General features: G+C 40.4%; 1 protein-coding gene across 1 annotated transcript; it reads right to left on the reverse strand.

The window, feature by feature from the left end:
- Nucleotides 1–200: 200 nt before the first annotated feature.
- On the reverse strand, nucleotides 201–15,573 carry si:dkey-16j16.4 (uncharacterized). The gene is made up of 5 exons (XM_058090810.1): nucleotides 15,002–15,573; nucleotides 8,114–8,195; nucleotides 7,444–7,958; nucleotides 4,382–4,435; nucleotides 201–1,322 (listed from the first exon to the last, which is right to left on the reverse strand). Exons 1-5 carry the CDS (start codon nucleotides 15,068–15,070, stop codon nucleotides 1,218–1,220), a joined length of 825 nt encoding a protein of 274 aa, XP_057946793.1. The 5' UTR covers nucleotides 15,071–15,573; the 3' UTR covers nucleotides 201–1,217.
- Nucleotides 15,574–17,135: the final 1,562 nt, after the last annotated feature.

Genomic DNA, 17,135 nt, shown 5'->3' on the forward strand with positions numbered 1-17,135 from the left:
TCTCAATGAGGTAAGAGTGTGCATTTAAAATTGATTAGAATAATCCGGATTATGCTAGAAGTAACAGGCATCCTCTAAATTGGATATAGAACACTGTCATAAACAATGTACAATCCATTTGTCATCAACCTTTCACGCTGAAAGAATATTTCCAGCAATGTTAGTATATATTCTCAAATTAAAGAACAATCACTCTTGAACAAGAGGCCACAGGGCATTTATTAATCCATTTTGTGCAACAAGGGACGAAAACCTGTCACAATGTTACATTCACTTCATCAAAATCGTAGTACAGTGGTGACATTGGTTTTCAAATCAAACGATCAGCTCAAGCCACTGAGAACAACCTCAGATTCCATTCGACACAAGAGGAATGTTATTTAAAAGGCATCTCTAGAAAACACTGGGCTGTTTTACATTTACCAGTGGTCCTTTTCTACCTAAAAAAGTAATGAGGTACAATATTGAAATGTAAAATGGCACACTACAAGTAGGCTATGCATAACACAGCACCAATTACACTTGCCAAATGTGCAGCAAACTACTCATTCTTCCTTCCTCCCAAATACCTCTCTTTCTGCAGTACAGTGGAATTCATGCAAGGAAGAGGTTACAAGTACTTGACTTTGATGGGAACTGACAGTGACATATTCATTGAGAAACACATCAAAGGTCAACTAGGTATAACTACAGTCATACATGTTATAGCTCACCATGACCTGCATATTCAAAGAATAACACATTCAAAGAAGCTGTTTTTCCAGATGATGTTACCATCTAAACATTAAGATATCGGTGACTTGGTTTACCATGTTTAGAAGAGGAATTTACCAGGAACCTTACATGATGTCCAGTAAATCACATTAAAGGAAGAAACCTTGGAACTATTTGATTGTCTGCCATGCAACATTCCCCTTGAAAGTGATCCGATCCAAAGCTAAATTCAGGTGTTTCTGTTTTATCCCTTCACGCCCCGTGTGTTCCATAAGCCATGTTCCTTTCATTACCAATAACAGATCATAGTCAGGTATTTGTAGGCTATACAAACCTGAAATATCCTTAGGCCATACTATTCTCCAAGAATAATAATCAAAGTGACATCGTTACAGGGTGGGAATACCTGAGTGTGCAATAGTTGGATCAGTCGGTTTCAAAACAGTCTTTCTTTTGGAGAGAAGGGAGAGCTTGAACTAGTGTAGCAGTGTGACATTTCTTCATCAGCAGGGAGGATCCTCAGACAGGGGCACTGTGCTCAAAGATCGGAAGGCGAAGATGGAGGGATCGTAAGTGTACCTGGGCGGAGGACGACTGCCGGTTAAAGTCTGAGGAAAGAAAGATGAGAAAGCAAGTGTTTGTTAGGAGCTGTGAGAATCAATAGTTTGATTTCAGTGACGCTGGTCAACACTAGTCATTATATACCTTCACTACATCACATCTTTTGATGTGTCCTGCCTTGACTGACTTTAAGCAGAATATGTGTTATATGTTATATGTTCCAATGTTTATCCATCCGTGCCTGGCTTAGTGAGACTTTTTCAGTTACTGTACAGTATGTCCGTGCTCCACAAATCATTCTCCTTCTGTCAAACCAAAAGCTACAGGGCAAGTTTCATACAAATGTATGTAAGGTTTGCTATGAACTGTTTCCACTGCACAATGCGCTGGTGTTAATTCATCTTGGTGCAGCTCTGCAATATTACAATATTGTTTGGCTTTTGTAAGTTACATCTGCGAGTCAGGTCCCTTATCCAATAAAAGTTCATCCAAACTAATGTCAAGATCACAAGTGTTGCAGGAAGACACCTTACTCACAGTGCTTTACAGTCTAAGCAAATGGCATATTTATAACTGGGTGCCAATATCCCTGATCTGCTGTAGTGATTAGAGCTCTGTCGTGCACAGTAATGTGCAGTGGAACAAGGGTACTTAAAAATAGAGGCAAAAGCCACCATTACCAGAAGTACTAAGTATCCCAAAGAAAAGTAGACTTTCACTATGCAGGTTCACCGACATAAATGACACAGACTGATAGCAGGAAATGCTCTTTGTGGCTCTGTGAACCCCAGTCTAAAATTAGCCCTGGTCATTTTCCTACTGACAGGAAATGACTTTGCTGAATTTGGCAGCACTTTCTCCAGAGCCAGCAGAAGGGGTAGGTTGTATGAGGTGGACTGAGAAAAATGAGGACCTCAAGTGTATTCCAAAACATTTCCCATGAGACAGACGGCCTAAATGTTTTTCTATTGCAATATATGACATAATGCATCAATGCAACGGGTTGGTACAGAGGTACCACCTGTGTGAGTGGAGGATAGACTGTGAAGAAAGTGTATGTAAATTGGGCTGACTAAACAGTTCACACGAAGCTAAAAGTGTTGCTGTGACTTCATCCATCATCTTTAGGTATTCAACACTAACTGAGCCACCGACATGGCAACAACTCCACTGAAATATCCCTTCAGAACACATACAGTATATGTATTCACAACTTCTTTGCGATATTTCCCGCATCAAACTTCACCCAACACAACATTTTTCTCTGTGCCTGCTACAGGACACTATCACTCTGAGCTCCTGCAACCTGAGAAACTCACCTCCACTGGGACAGGGAGGCCTCAGCACACACAGTAGCCACAGTAGTTTCCCTCATGTTTCCATGTTACAGTGCATACTGCTCTCTCGCCACATGTTTCAAAATACACATAACCGTGGTTAACCTTCTCATATCCGGGAAATCTCCCATGCTTGAAGCCGGGGGCTCCATCCAGATCCAGTGTCTCTTCTGGATGAGGGCCAGAAAAGGGAAGTAATACAGGAAGAGAAGTGCAACAGTCCAAGCGGTTGAAAGAGTTAACACATGCCTGAAAATGGCTCATCCATCTGTGTGTTCTCCCTTCAAGAAAATACATGAATGTGTGCCCTCAGAGGTCACTGATGGAGAAAACAAGACTTCCAACTACACTGGTGAAAACAGAGCAAGCGATATTGTTTTGTATTAAGATAGACGGGGGTAAATTTATTTACTTCATTATTATTACATTTGTTAGTCGCTTATACAGTATAAACAGGTCTTTTTCAGTAGCTCACATTTGCAAGTGACGTTCTTTACCGACTTCAAACATTTCGTATCTGGTGTAATGTATTTGGCCTTTGTCATTTAGATGATGACCTTTTGTGGTCTACATGTTACACTTGTATATGACCCCCTTACTTCACGCTGTGCTTTTCACTCAAATCACAAAGTGTCGGTAAAGGCCGATGGGATAGCGCGTTGGGGCGCTATGTGATGCGTTGACAACATTGTGTGATTATTAGGGTGTTGAATGAGAATACAGTATATGTGTGTAAACGTGTTTGTAGAGCGCTTCCTAAGTTCCTACCCAGCAGTATCTGCGTTTTCTTTTATTTTGCCTCAGCATTAGACATTTCAGCAGCCCTTGCCAAACTATAAATGGAATATGACTTCATCCCCTTGTAATACACCACAGGGGACGTGAAAAACCCTCTTCTTTTTTCTCCTCAGCTGTATATCTCATCACCACTCTCCTTTTCTCCCTCTAGATGATGTTTTTTATACAGATTTGTCCAGACCGTGCATACTTCACGTTCCCGTATGTGGGACTAGAGATGCTGTAGTCGATGCATGCGTGTGTGTACATAAACAAGTGTGTGATGAGGTTCCACTGACACTATCCCACACAAGGTGATAATGACGTCATTCCTCTCACCACACTGTGCATCCTTCTGGAGTGGCCCTTTCTGCGCCAAGTACCAGACGAACTTCCCTTATCCACTACAATCTAAAGCTACCAAAGCCCAAACGGTTACGTCGCTTACTGCAGTGGGTGGATGATTCATAGCAGAGGTTCTGTTTGGAAGAATAATTCTCTGGAAGCTGACTATTTTGGTAAAATAGTTTTGTAAACACAAATGCATTTCACAAAGTAGATGCAAGACTAAAGACAGAAGAAGACGATTAAGACGATTATGACAGAGGTATCAAACAAAGCCAAAACAAAACATGAAAATGTCACATTGTTGTTTGCATGAGGAATCTATCACTTCTATCAAATCTGCAGATACGGCTGCTGCTAGCAGGGCATGAGAACAAACACTCCTGCCAGATGCTGTCCCAGTATGCAGTTGGACTGACATCAAGGTGCTGGCGAAAAGACAGACTGGATTGTTCATGGGGGCCATGCAATGTTGCAACCTTATCACTGTAGTAATGGACACCCTAATCTGGACCATACGGTTGAGCAGAAATAAAATGTATTTTTGTGCATGGATTACAATAAATAAAAATAACTTTATGGCTGCCATCATATGTGCCTACTGCATAGAATAACAAGGCAACAAAAGGATGAAGTGTTAAACTTACCCGAATCTTTATGGTCCGTGTTTTCCCTCCACAGTTCTTTTTCAACAGCATTTTCTGTGAGGAAAATGAATACTAAGTGAGAAACGCAAAAGAAGCATAAAGTACATGTCATTCTATGTACAGTATGTAAAACTAGCTTAACATAGTGAAAGGACCCGCCGTATTATGGTTCAGCAGCTTACAAAGTTGGACTAAACCCTAATAGGCAGCTGTAGGAGGCTTGTGACGTTATGATTGTATCTTTTACAAAACCAGGTACTTTCAAAACGTGCATCGATGCGTTAAAAAGGTTTCTATCACAGGAGAAACATCTGCCGCGTCTAAAAATGAACACCGGCAGCCAATTAATACTGATTCAGTAGGGTCAAGGAAGTGAGGCAAATCCAGCTGACTCACGAAACTAAACAGTCAGTCAATGAAGCTTATGCAATATCCTGTCTCGCACTCTCCTCCATACACACACAACGCCACTATTCTCAAAAAACAGCAGGGAAGGAGAGACCACACAATTATCAAATTGTCTCCAGTCCAGGAGGTGGCTTCTAAGGGGAAGGGGCACAGGAAAGAATGGAAATACAAGACTCCTGCTGTTATGTGGGACAGAGCTAGTTTGCCCGCACGCTCACCTACCGACAAACCTTATCTTTGCTAACATTGTCTTGTATACATACAAACTGCCCACATATGTTGTATAGACAAAGAAAAAATATGAGCATGTATATCAGCTTAACCAATATTGTTTTAATTTTGATTCAGAGTCCATGAAGATACTTGTTGCTCCTTGTTGATGTTCATGATAGGAATAACATGTTCCTTATTATAGGTGTAGTTCAAAAACCTATTTTTAAATTAAAACCTCTTTCCTTGAATGACATTACATAGTACGCCAAGATGTCCATGCTGTACATCCATGATGATAAAACTAGTAAAATAATCTGCCAAAAACACTTGCTCTTCCATGAAAATCTGCCACATTTGTGCTTTTGGACAGGGATTACCGAGCAGGGATTATCAGATTCAAACAAGAAAAAGAACTGTTGGCCTTTTAACCCAGAGGTAAGGAACCTATGGCTCGGGAGCCAGATGTGGCTCTTTTGATGACTGTATCTCTCAGACATGTCTTAACACAATCAAATGTAGTATGTAAGTTCTTTTGCTGACATTTTTAAGTAAAACAAACAAACAATCCGACCGTGTTCAAAGAGAGGAAGCTTTTCTTCCTTGGCCATTAAGAGATAATGAAACTGTGAATACCTGACAATCAATAACAGAAAATCCACATGGTCTTAAAGCTCAGTTGATCAGCCTATTTCACTTAGTCTCTATGAGTTGTGCATGACCCAATCCAAAGTTCTGACCATCAAATAACTTTTGCCAAAGAACCCCTGTTTTGCACTTAAATGTTGAAGGAAAATGGTAAGTAAGTGTCGCTGGAAGTCGTCCAGTTTAAGGGTTAATGGGAGACTGGGGATCTGTCTGTGAGCTACCTCTGTAGGCCCCCTATTGTATTCCCTGCAGCACCTCCCATTCCACTTGACTGAGTGTGCACACACACTTGCAGACAGACACAGAGCCAAACAACAAACTCATAGACATGAGGATGCACACATGGAGACACAAAGAGACAGGCAGGATGATAGACGCATAACCCAGCATGACACACACACTTCCTTTTTTCCCCCTTTCGCCTCACTCCTCGCACCCTCATCTACTCTTGCTCTCTAAAATCCTCGTGGACATATGGACCCCTAAAACCCGCAGCTTCTCCCTTTGCAAACACACATATACCCCCCCCCCCCCCCCCCCACGTTTATATCACGGGCCAAAATTTGACTGGATTGTTATTAGTAAACCAGCTTCAGCATGACTCATTAGTGAATGCTGTTTTTCTGTTGTGTATTTAATCCTATCCTTCTGCCTCCACCCCTTCATCGTTTCCCTTGCTTGCCAGCCTTTGTGAGAAACGAGGACGGACATCTGCCGTCCCTGTCTGCCTCTCCTTCATCCCTCTCCAGCCAGACCACCATGGTGGAAGGCGTCCGGCTATGGAAAGGGAGGACTTTGTTTGCTTGTGTGAGTGTGCACATTTGTGTCACCATGTGTGTGCAGAGAGTAGCTGGGTTGACTGGAGAGAAATCTTTGTGTCGAATATTTGCCTTGTTCAAGTACTGGTATACTTTTCCTTGCTTAACCTCATGATATCCAGTTACTATACAAAATACTGACACAATAGGATGGAATATTAGCACTCTTTAAATACACAACCACTATGAACATGAAATTGATCCGTCAGGTAGTCCTAAAACAGAAGAGCACAAACCAAAACTAGGTCTTGTGCTCTGTATTCTGCTGTGGGGGTTATTATGGGTGTGTACATGCAAACACAACACACAAATTAATGCATTTGACTGAATGAACTCACAGAGGGAGCCTCCAAGACCAGTCCAAGTCATCTTAAGATCTGTCCTTTGAGTGTAGTGACAAATATATATATCTTTAAATCCCCTACCAACCAATCCTGTTGATTTTGGAAAGTACCCCTTAACTCAACTTGTATGTGGATAGTACGGACCCAGATAGTATGCCTGCCCAAAGTTTGCCAATGGGCACTCAAATTATTCAGACAAGGCTTTGGGAGAACCTCCTGGAACCTCCTGTCCAGGAGTGGACAGACTGTATCCTATCTAACTCTATTTTGTCAAACCTAACAGCATTGCAAACATCCATTAAATTGAAAGTGTGATTGAAAGAGTATATTGGGTGTATCATTCAGGACAGGGGAGATATTAAATTTCTTAAGTCATGTAGTAATCGTTCCCAAAATATTATTTTTTTCTTCTAAAGTCAAGACCATGAACAGAATAGCAAAGATAGCACTTATCAAAGCTAACTCCACCAAGCTGCAAGGTTCAGTTCATTTGGGTAAATGTTTCCAGATGTCATCCCAGTTAACCTATGAATGCTTGTCCCTCCCTCACTCAGACAAAAATGACCAAAGGCTGAATAAATAAAATATAATATTGTAGTTTTGTCATTCAACGAAAATGAAAAAGACGACAAACCTGTTGCATCTTCTCTAAATCAAGACTTGGCCTCCCCAATTCCCCACTATAGCTGTGCCGGTATCTTCTGTAAGGTGCTGACTGGTCAAAGTGGGTCAGGATGATTGGTCGAGTGACTGGCTGGACCACCTGGAGCTGAAAGCGCATGGGGGGTGGCTTGAGGCTACATGGAGGGCTGGAGCTGAAGAGCACAGGGCTGGAGGAGGCGGCCAGACAAGCACCAGACTCGACCAGCGGCTTGGTAGCAGCAGTGGGCGACCCACAACCACAGAGATCCCGCACCTCCTCGTCACTGGATGCACTGCTGTGGTGATCGCCATGGCGCTGAGGAAGTGAAGACACCCACTTCCTGTTGTCCCCATAACTAATTCGCTCCAGTTCTTCTTCTGACGAGTGGCGATCCAGATTGGCATCAAGAAGGAGGCGGAGGCGTCGTAAACGAGCTGGAGAGACGGGACCCTGGTTGTGCTGCTGGCTGGTAGCCAAGGGGGTTAGGGCACAATTTCTCCGTCTCTCTGTTGGACAAGTACATGTTTGATAAGAATATACTATATGAATAAAAATACTTTTTCACATACATTCTTATTGAAGCATACTGATTTTACTTGCAACAATCTAAACTGCATGTGGTGAATCAAGATCATTTTGTTAGTCAAAGCGACATACGTACCTCTATCAATTTGTGCAAGCTCCTGGTTCTCTCCTTCTGAATCATCACTCTCCCCACCCTCACCACCGCCATGGTAAGAAAACTGGGGACAGAAAAAGGTTTGAGCCTGTGTTGTAAAAATATGCAAGATAGTAAAACTTTAGAGTTAAATATTACATTGGTATGATAGGCATTCAAGTCTTTTCATTGATAATGAACTCCCCAAAATACCTTCTTTTGTCCCGCCAGATGTTAATCAATCAAAAAGGCCCACTTCTACCATTGAAGCTCAGAAATCCAAATCTTTGTTCACAAAGGTTATCATATAAATACACATTCAACCACTGCAATTTCAGTGCAAGTTTTTGGAGAATCTTCACCATTTCTGACAAACAAACATGTCCCTGAGAAGTTCTCAAACCTGTACGTCAAAAGCCTAATCACTCAAATACAGCTCTGCTTCACACTTTCACAGCTTCACTTCCTTGTTTACATAGACGGAGATGCCACTGTGTGTTATAAGGTCTCTCATTTAACCACAAAAATCACCACTAATGTTCAGGGGTAATCTATGTATTGGAACATAAACGAATGACAAGCACTTTTCAACCACAAAACATACACTGCAACTCGGGGACAACAGACAATAAGGAAGGCTGTTTCTCAGCCCACAGTCTGTGCAAATACCATTCTTAACATTTTTGTTGTAAAATCCCACCTTCATCACTTTTGAAGGTGTTTGTTTCACAACTATACATGCATTTGCATACATTTGAAAACAAAACAAACCACAAAATGCATGAGATTTTATTTGCCCTTGTGTAATATTCGAGGAATTATTTTCAATGCCAGCACATGACATTGCACATGACTACACATGCTGTAGTCAACTGTCGCACTTTGAACACCACTGGTTTATGTACTGCATCTGGAATGTGATGTGTTACCAAACAACAGAAGAGTGTCTCCAGTTTCTAGCTTCTAAATACTATATTGTTAGTCATGACACCCACTAGTTTAAAGGCTGGGCTGCACGCATCCACACCTCGCCCTTCAGGACAGTGCTAATGTACACACCCTTGGCTTGTGGAGATGCCTGCATGTCTGGATCTCTGCTCCCACGGCGAATGATATCAATAGTGAATTTAAAAAAAAGATTACCTTAAATATTTATGACAGCGAAAATGAATGAATCATGTTTTAAAGATACAATTACATACAGTTAAACTGGTTCAAAACATACAGTTGTGTGGAAAAGTTTCAAATCATGAAACAAAAAAGTAAATATTAGTCAATGTCAACTTTTTCACACAGGGCCAGATAGGTTTGGATTTTTATTCTCACTTAATAATAAAAACATTTTTGTGTTCAGTTAATATTTACATTTGTTTGATGATCTGAAACATTAAATGTGACAAACATACAAAACAAAAAAATCTCAAATGTGTCAAACTCTTTGTCACACCACTGAACAAGGTCATTTATTTTTTAGTTTAGTCGAGACAAGTATGTTCACCCGCAGCCTATCCCAGCAGACAAGGATGTCTGCAGCAGTAGCAACAATGCAGATACCCTGTAGACTCAAAGTTAAGTAATGCGCTCACAATCGGTAATTACCACTTTGAGGCCTTGCTTAGCAGCTGCCATCTGCGCTTGTGTGTGTATGCTTACACACGTACATGCTCACCAGCATACAACGCACCCTTCTACACTCTAACACACACACACACCCCTTTCCTTTCAGAATCACTCAATAAAAGAGAAAAAGGGAGAATAGGGTGTCATCAAAGCCCAATTTAGTGTGAAGTCTACAGTACAATTTCACAAGGTTGTGGAATGAAACTCAGAATAATAGTCCTGTCAGGCTTTATTGCATTTCTTTTGTCAACAATTACACTGAGAACAAATCTATGTTCCAAAATGTACAGGAGGAGGACTGTGATGAATGAGTTTTCTGGTAGGCTACTGTTGCTCGTTGCTAGCCATATTAAAAGCACTATTTGGCACTGTTTAACTTATAGTTTTTCACACACTGTTCTCTTTATTTAATCAAAAGTTTAAAACAAATACTTAATTCAGTGCACTAAATATCGGATGTTACGATAATAACACCTGCAGCTTATATGCAATACAAATCTTTTTTTCTCTTTAAATTCACTGGGTGCGACTTATGGTCCGGAAATATATTTTTATTATTTTCAAGTCATCAGACAAAAGTCTGAGCCAAGTCGTGATTGTTGATATGTCAAACCGAGTCTCGAGTCCACGCCCCTTGTAATTATCGCCAAAAACTAAGTCACTCGAATAAGCCACTCTCCTTTGCAACCAAGTTGCTCACTTTGTAGATGTATTTAGTTGTACAATGTACACTGTACAGTCAGAAAAGAAAATTTTGTTTCCATCTCAGAAGATATGCAGTATTTATAGTCTCCGACACTGACCAAAAGATTTATCGTGCCAGGAAAATGAACTACTCCCTGGTGTCTGACATAAATCAGATTGCTACCTTGTGTGACTTTGTTGCTTCACTGACTCACAACTGTTTCATTTTAGTGACACAATGAACATGAAAAGCAAACCAATTGAATAAATAAAATACCTACATTGTAAAGCTAAGTATTACATTTCAGAATATATACAGCAATAAAACTATTGTGGTGTGATTTTTCCAATTTCAAACTAAGCATGTTTTTTTCATCCATGTTCAAGTTTTGTATTATTCAGTGTCTTGCTCAGTGATAACAGAACTGAGCCATACGCACTGATGAGACTATGAATATAGCATAAAAATGCTTTTGTGTATACATGGTGCAACAGAGGAGTTGTGTATCGAGAAGAGTTGAATGAAATCCTTGTCAGTCCCCTGCATCGCTGAGCAGCTTGCTAAGCTGGATCAATGGCAATGTCACAGTGTACACACACACGCACACACACACACACACATCAGCTTTGCTCTGCCACACTGGCATGAACACTGTCACCCTCCATTCCCCCTCTCATGAAAGTGCACCAACCCAGAGTCAGAGATGGGTGATTGTCTTTCTCTCACACTCTTATGAGTCTTACCCATAGGGTATAGTACAATTAGTCATGATTAGTGTAAGCTCCTGGGAATAGTACTGTAACGCGGCCTAAGTGACCTTGAGTCCTTGCATTGCAGTAGTCAAAACCACAATCACTGTAGTTAACTTTCACTTTAAAATATCATCCAAGTAACCTGTAATGTTATCAATATAAGAGTACAAACCCAACAGAAGCGGGTCACATTGCTTTGCATCTCACTTTCAAAGATGGTATGCCCTTGTTTTTATTTTCTTTATATGGATTCACTTCATGTTGGAACTACAATCAGTCGCTACACAATACATCAACCATGTTGTTATCCCACAAATTAACTTACAAGGCTGTGATTTGACTGACCATATGTATAGCCGCATATGGAATGCAAGTTCCCATTTTCTCCCCATGAACCTGAAAATAACCCATCGTAGGAAACTACTGTAAAAAGTGTTGACTGTACTACGGTAGAGTGAAGTATTTCCTAGCTGATTTGTGTCTATGGATTCTTAAGTAAGTACTGCTAACATATAAAAAAAAACCCTCCCCTGGTTTAAACTGGGTATGTGATGTTGTGAGGCATAGATTTGTGTGTTTCAAAGAAAGTTGGACAAAATCTGCTCCTTGCATTATGGGTAATCCACCATTTCCGGGGCTTGACCCACACTGAGGACTAAAAGTCAACCTCATAGACACAAAATTTTATCCTGCTCAATCTCCCAATCCTTCAAAACAGATCAGTGTTTGAGATTTAGTGGGGATAAATGACAGGAATGTACTATAATAACACTCATTTTACAAGTATATAGGTTGTGTTACAATTTGTGTTTGATTAACATAGACTGAGCCTGTCCTGCACATCTACATATACATACTTTATAGTAAGAGTCCTATTCCCACTGAGCCTTTTAACTGCGGTGCATATTTGTACAGCAACTCAAAAGAGATGCTCGTGTGTCTTATTTTGAGGCAGTAGCTTGAATGTGGCATGTGGAACATAACTGTTTTCTGAGAACCAACATCTTTACAAATATAGGATATGGTTATATTTACATGAAAACAACCGAGTAGGGAAAAGTTTTTCCTTATGTTTCAGTCGCACACAAACAGTCAATGCTTCCCAATTCCAACATACTAACAAAACAAAGTCAAATATAAGTTTATGATTGTACTGTACGTATGTGCCCAGTTTTTTAACTTGTCAGTATACAGTCATCCGTCTCCACTTCATGGTTCAAATGTCATGGCTTCACTGTATTTTATTAATAAATCATGCTGCTTCATGGTCATAAATTGGCCATAAAACTGGCCATTCATACCAGACTCACATTCATACCTATGGACAATTTGAGTCGCCAATTAACCTAACATGTTTTGGGAATGTGGTTGGAAACCGGAGTACCCGGAAAAAACCCACGCACATGTAGAACATGCAAACTTCACAGAGAGAACCCGAGTCTCCTAGATGTGTGGACTGGGCGCTAACCACTCGTACACCGTGCAGCCCCTAATAAAATCCAAATAATAAAATCCCTAGTATCAAACCCTAATAAAAACGAGCTCTTGGTGTAGCCAACCTAAAACTCAACAAGCTCAGACGCCACTTTCTGTCAGTTCCCGTGGGAACACATTTATAGCAACACACACTGTCACACAGTCGCATACACACAACCACACTCGCTAACCACTGCTAGATTTCATTCGCACTCTGTAAGAAGAGATTCAACCAACTTTCGCCGGCATTTATCGCCATTTCCGTCCCAACCTAAACAGGTTGTTCAGCGTTTAGAATGATTTAGTGCCATGACTGAGTGGTCTGCCGAGTAAATACATCCACACACAAACTTTCCTTCTCCTCACAATGACAACATTTGATTTATTTTATCTATTCACTGCAGCCTGGAGTTATCATCTCCACTTGTTTATGTTTATCATCAAATATATTAAGTGTTAAGTATAAGTCATTTTCTTATCATTGGCAGAATCTAGCGCTGCACAGCGGCCCAGTGGTTAGCATGCAGGCCTCACAGCTAGGAGACCCGAGTTCAATTCCACCCACAGCCATACCCCAAAGTGGGATAGGCAATGAAAAAATCTATACCAGTATATAAAAAAATGTCCAAACCTATTTACAAATAAGGGCTCCTACTTCAGAAAAATTCATCCATCACGGCGATCAATTAACCACCATAAGTGATGGATTGCTCTATATGTAATAGGTAACTTTTTGGTAAATGAGGTACAAGGAATCAATGCACATCAAAGCACAAATGCTACCACGGCATCGCCATTTATATTTTGGCTACGACTATTCATACATGACCAGACTGACACAGTCACGAGGTAATGTTCATAAACGTATTGTTTGAGACCAATTTTCCAATACAAAACTGTTGTATAATCTGACTGTATACCCTAATTTCAGTTAAAACAGTCTTGTGTGAACAGGCCCTACAAACACTGGTGTAGTCTTGTTGCTTTCTGCAGCTACTAACCAAAACGCAGTGACTGATTCTTAATGTTAAACTTGGTTCATGCTTCTGCTTACTCTAGCAAAGTTTTCAAATGCTCTATGCCAGGGGGTCGAAAGCGCGCCATGCAGTTCTCCACTGAAACGCCAGGGCTGGTGTTTTCCAGGTGAGTCACACTTGTCAACTATTTAGCTTTTGCTGCAATGGTTTGCTTTATTTTGAGAAGGAGATGGAAGTGTTTGGAAACGGAGGGTTGAGCCGGTGTCAAAAGCACAGTCAGGACTATGCAGAAGGAAAAACCCACCTTTAGCCAGAACACAGACATGTGTCTAGATGTTACAAATTACCTATTACCCCGTGGCTCATTGCTTAGAGGTTTTGTATACAAAAAAAATAACTTAGTGATGTAAGTTAACCATAAAGAAGCTCATGTGAATGAACAACTAACATAACCAAACCTCACAATCCAAATTGGTTTTTGGTTGAGGAGGCAGTAACTTTCTGCATGAATTGGTTACTTTCTACAACCTCCCCTTTTTAATGGCCTTGCCAGAAAAAAGGGATTTATTAGAAAACGTGTAATGTGCAAAAAGGTGGTGAAATTACTCTGAGGGGTTGAGGGAGGGAGTTGAATGAGTGCAGACATGAGTGCAGACACACGAATGGTCGGGAAGAATGCTTACGTCCAAGCGGAGCAACAAACACAAACATAACTTGACAATGGGGATGGCACACTTTGCGCTGGATCCTCAGCCAGGCCTTTGAACGGGAGCCCTTTGGAACAAAATGGCTGCCATGCGACTGTATAGTTGGTCGACTCACAATAGTGTTGTGAATGGGCCAAGTTAGTGACCCATGGAGGACACAATCCACCCTTCTACTCACCAAAAAGAGGCATTATGCAGCATGCTACAATAGAAAAGGACTTCCATGGGTTGTGTTGCGTAAAATTGCAAGGTGAAGTCTGTAGATGTCGGGACAATTATAGCTCACAGTAATAATGTTGTAGTGAAACACACGCCAACACCTTTCTAGTTGCAATTACATGTCCTGCAAGCACTCAGATACTATAAATTCATTTAGATTTGAAACCTCAGCTTATTTCATACATATTATACTATTATACAAACTTTAGCTGATACCTAACTCTGGGCTGACTATCAGTCCCACACCTGCACAGCAATTGATTTCCTTTCTAAAAGGCTAAACAATGGTTCAATGACATTGCGTGTTTACTGATGTACTTGTATTGCAAAGTGGACCCACGGTTTGCTCTAGTACACATCTGGCAAAGATCCTTGAATAGCAGAAAACACAAAACATTTTCAACACAGTTTCTTTCAGGATTGTACAATGAAAATGATAACTTGTGCAAACTTACCTTTAGTTGAAAAGGGTGTATCTCATTGAGTGAGTGTCTTCTTAGCTTCTTGGTCAGGGTCTTTAGCATGTTGACTTGACTAGCTTATGGCTTATCCCCTTACAAATACGCTTTAATTGCTGGCTCTGTTATGGCGTTTACAGCTAACATGAACGACTTTGCTCGTTTACAATAAGGCACACTGGACTTTTTTTTTTAAATTGACAGCCACAAAAACAACGTCGTCAGCTGCTCGAGAATCTCGACTGCGAGTAAGAGAACGCCGCAAAGAAAATTACAAGCCAAAAATGGTTAAACTGCGTAGTCGTGGCTCCTATTCAACGGATGTGCGTAGTAAACTTGTTATTATCGAGTACATTTAAGTCAGCGTTGTTATTGGAGTGTTTATCTTCTCGTCGGGCGGCACTGAGAGATGACTTACTCACCGTGGCCCCGACTAAACCTCCAGAACTTATTTGGAATGGTTTCGGGTGGGGGGAAAAAAATCTAAACAATATCAACTTGTTCGCATACACACACGCACACACTCACACATACGCACACAACCAAATGCGAACCAGCTGCACCAGCCTTCAGAGTGCAACCCAGGCTAGAGCGTCTCTCTTCCTGATTGGCTCTTCTATTGCGTTACGTCATCTTCCACCGTCAAGGAGGAGGCGCGTTAGAGTCATGTTATCTCGTCTGTTTACTTCCCTTTCTCATAGAACAATATTGTTTATTATAATACAGTGTACACTAAATTAAATATTTTTAATCAGGGGTTCACACACTTTTTCCACTAAGGGGTGCATACTGAAAAATCAAAGGAAACAAGGGTACTACATTTTTATTTTTTAATGGCTTAAAGGATGAATACAAACCTTTGTGTTATTGGAAATTAGTATCAGCATTTCCAGCATTGTGCCATTACATTGTATATCTTATGAAGGTCACTTTAACTTCACCTATTTCAGTGTTGTTACAAGGCTATAAAGGTTACTAAGAAAAGCAAATACTGAATTGGAACAAGTATTTCAATGTCAAGTTTGTTATGTGGTTAATGTACTCTGTATACCAGGGCATACTTTCAATTAAACTATATAAATACTGCTACATAAAATGGAAACGTTAATGTATCTTGGACTGTTTAACATGTTAAAAGGTGGAATGATGGCCATCGGTCAATCTGACATGCATGTTGGTATTTGACAAATAAATACAATAAACCACCATCCATGGTTTAAGTACTTAAGGTAATCATTCTGTATACACTCCTACCCCTGCAGGATGTAAGGCTGAAAGTCCACTAGTAGTGTTTCCACATCACACTTGTGCAAGTGGGGCCACTGTTGGATAGTATATCAAATATCTTATTTCTTTACAATCACAAAATAAATGGCAGAACAGCCACAAAGAGACAAGGATAAGAACAAGAGTGTGCCTAGTAGAATTTAAACTATGTTTGCAAATGATATAGACATAGAAGTCATAAATGTATTCATTTCCTCTTTCATGTATCTATTCCAACTGGAATGGACATGAACATATTCTTATATACTTAGCCGTCCATGCACTTAAGGTTTACAGTCTACTGAATAGTGAACAGCTTACTATGCATTTAAATGATTGTGGCTTAGTTGAGAGTGACAGACTTTCCCACTTAACACCTCCGGTCACTGACCTGGTAAACTTTCCAAGGAATCTGTGATTTGAGTCCAGTGTCTAGCTAATAGCAAATCCAATTACTGCTGAATATAGCCTGTCAATGTGGTGTAAGGCTGCCAAACTTAACTTCCCCTATCTTATTTGAGTCTTAATTAGTCATAAAATATACATTTGAACTGGAAATGTGTTTGTTTTTTTTGCTTTTCAAGTCAATAATAGGATAGGCTGCTCATTTCCAGGGATGACGTAAACACTTTTGGCCACATGAGGGCAACATTTGTGTTCCATTTGAAGAAAGGAATGATTGGATTACTGCAGTGTTTCCCAACATTTAGTCAACCAAGGCAAAGAGCATATTAAAAAATAGTAATAGTAGTTATTTTCCCCCAAAATACTTGAATTGGTAACGCCGTAACTGGTAATTAGTTACCAGGGAAAGTAGTTACTTTAGTAGTTACTTTAGTAGTTACTTTAGTAGTTACTTTAGTAG

Source organism: Doryrhamphus excisus, chromosome 13 (genome assembly GCF_030265055.1).
Source record: "Doryrhamphus excisus isolate RoL2022-K1 chromosome 13, RoL_Dexc_1.0, whole genome shotgun sequence".
NCBI classification, from domain to species: Eukaryota; Metazoa; Chordata; class Actinopteri; order Syngnathiformes; family Syngnathidae; genus Doryrhamphus; species Doryrhamphus excisus.

Coding starts and splice junctions, on each gene's coding strand:
- si:dkey-16j16.4 (XM_058090810.1), bottom strand. CDS start 15,070: ATGCTAAAGACCCTGACCAAGAAGCTAAGAAGACACTCACTCAATGAG. Junction 8,196..15,001: donor TACACCCTTTTCAACTAAAG/GTAAGTTTGCAC, acceptor TTCTGTCCCCAG/TTTTCTTACCATGGCGGTGG. Junction 4,436..7,443: donor ATTTAGAGAAGATGCAACAG/GTTTGTCGTCTT, acceptor TTTTCCTCACAG/AAAATGCTGTTGAAAAAGAA.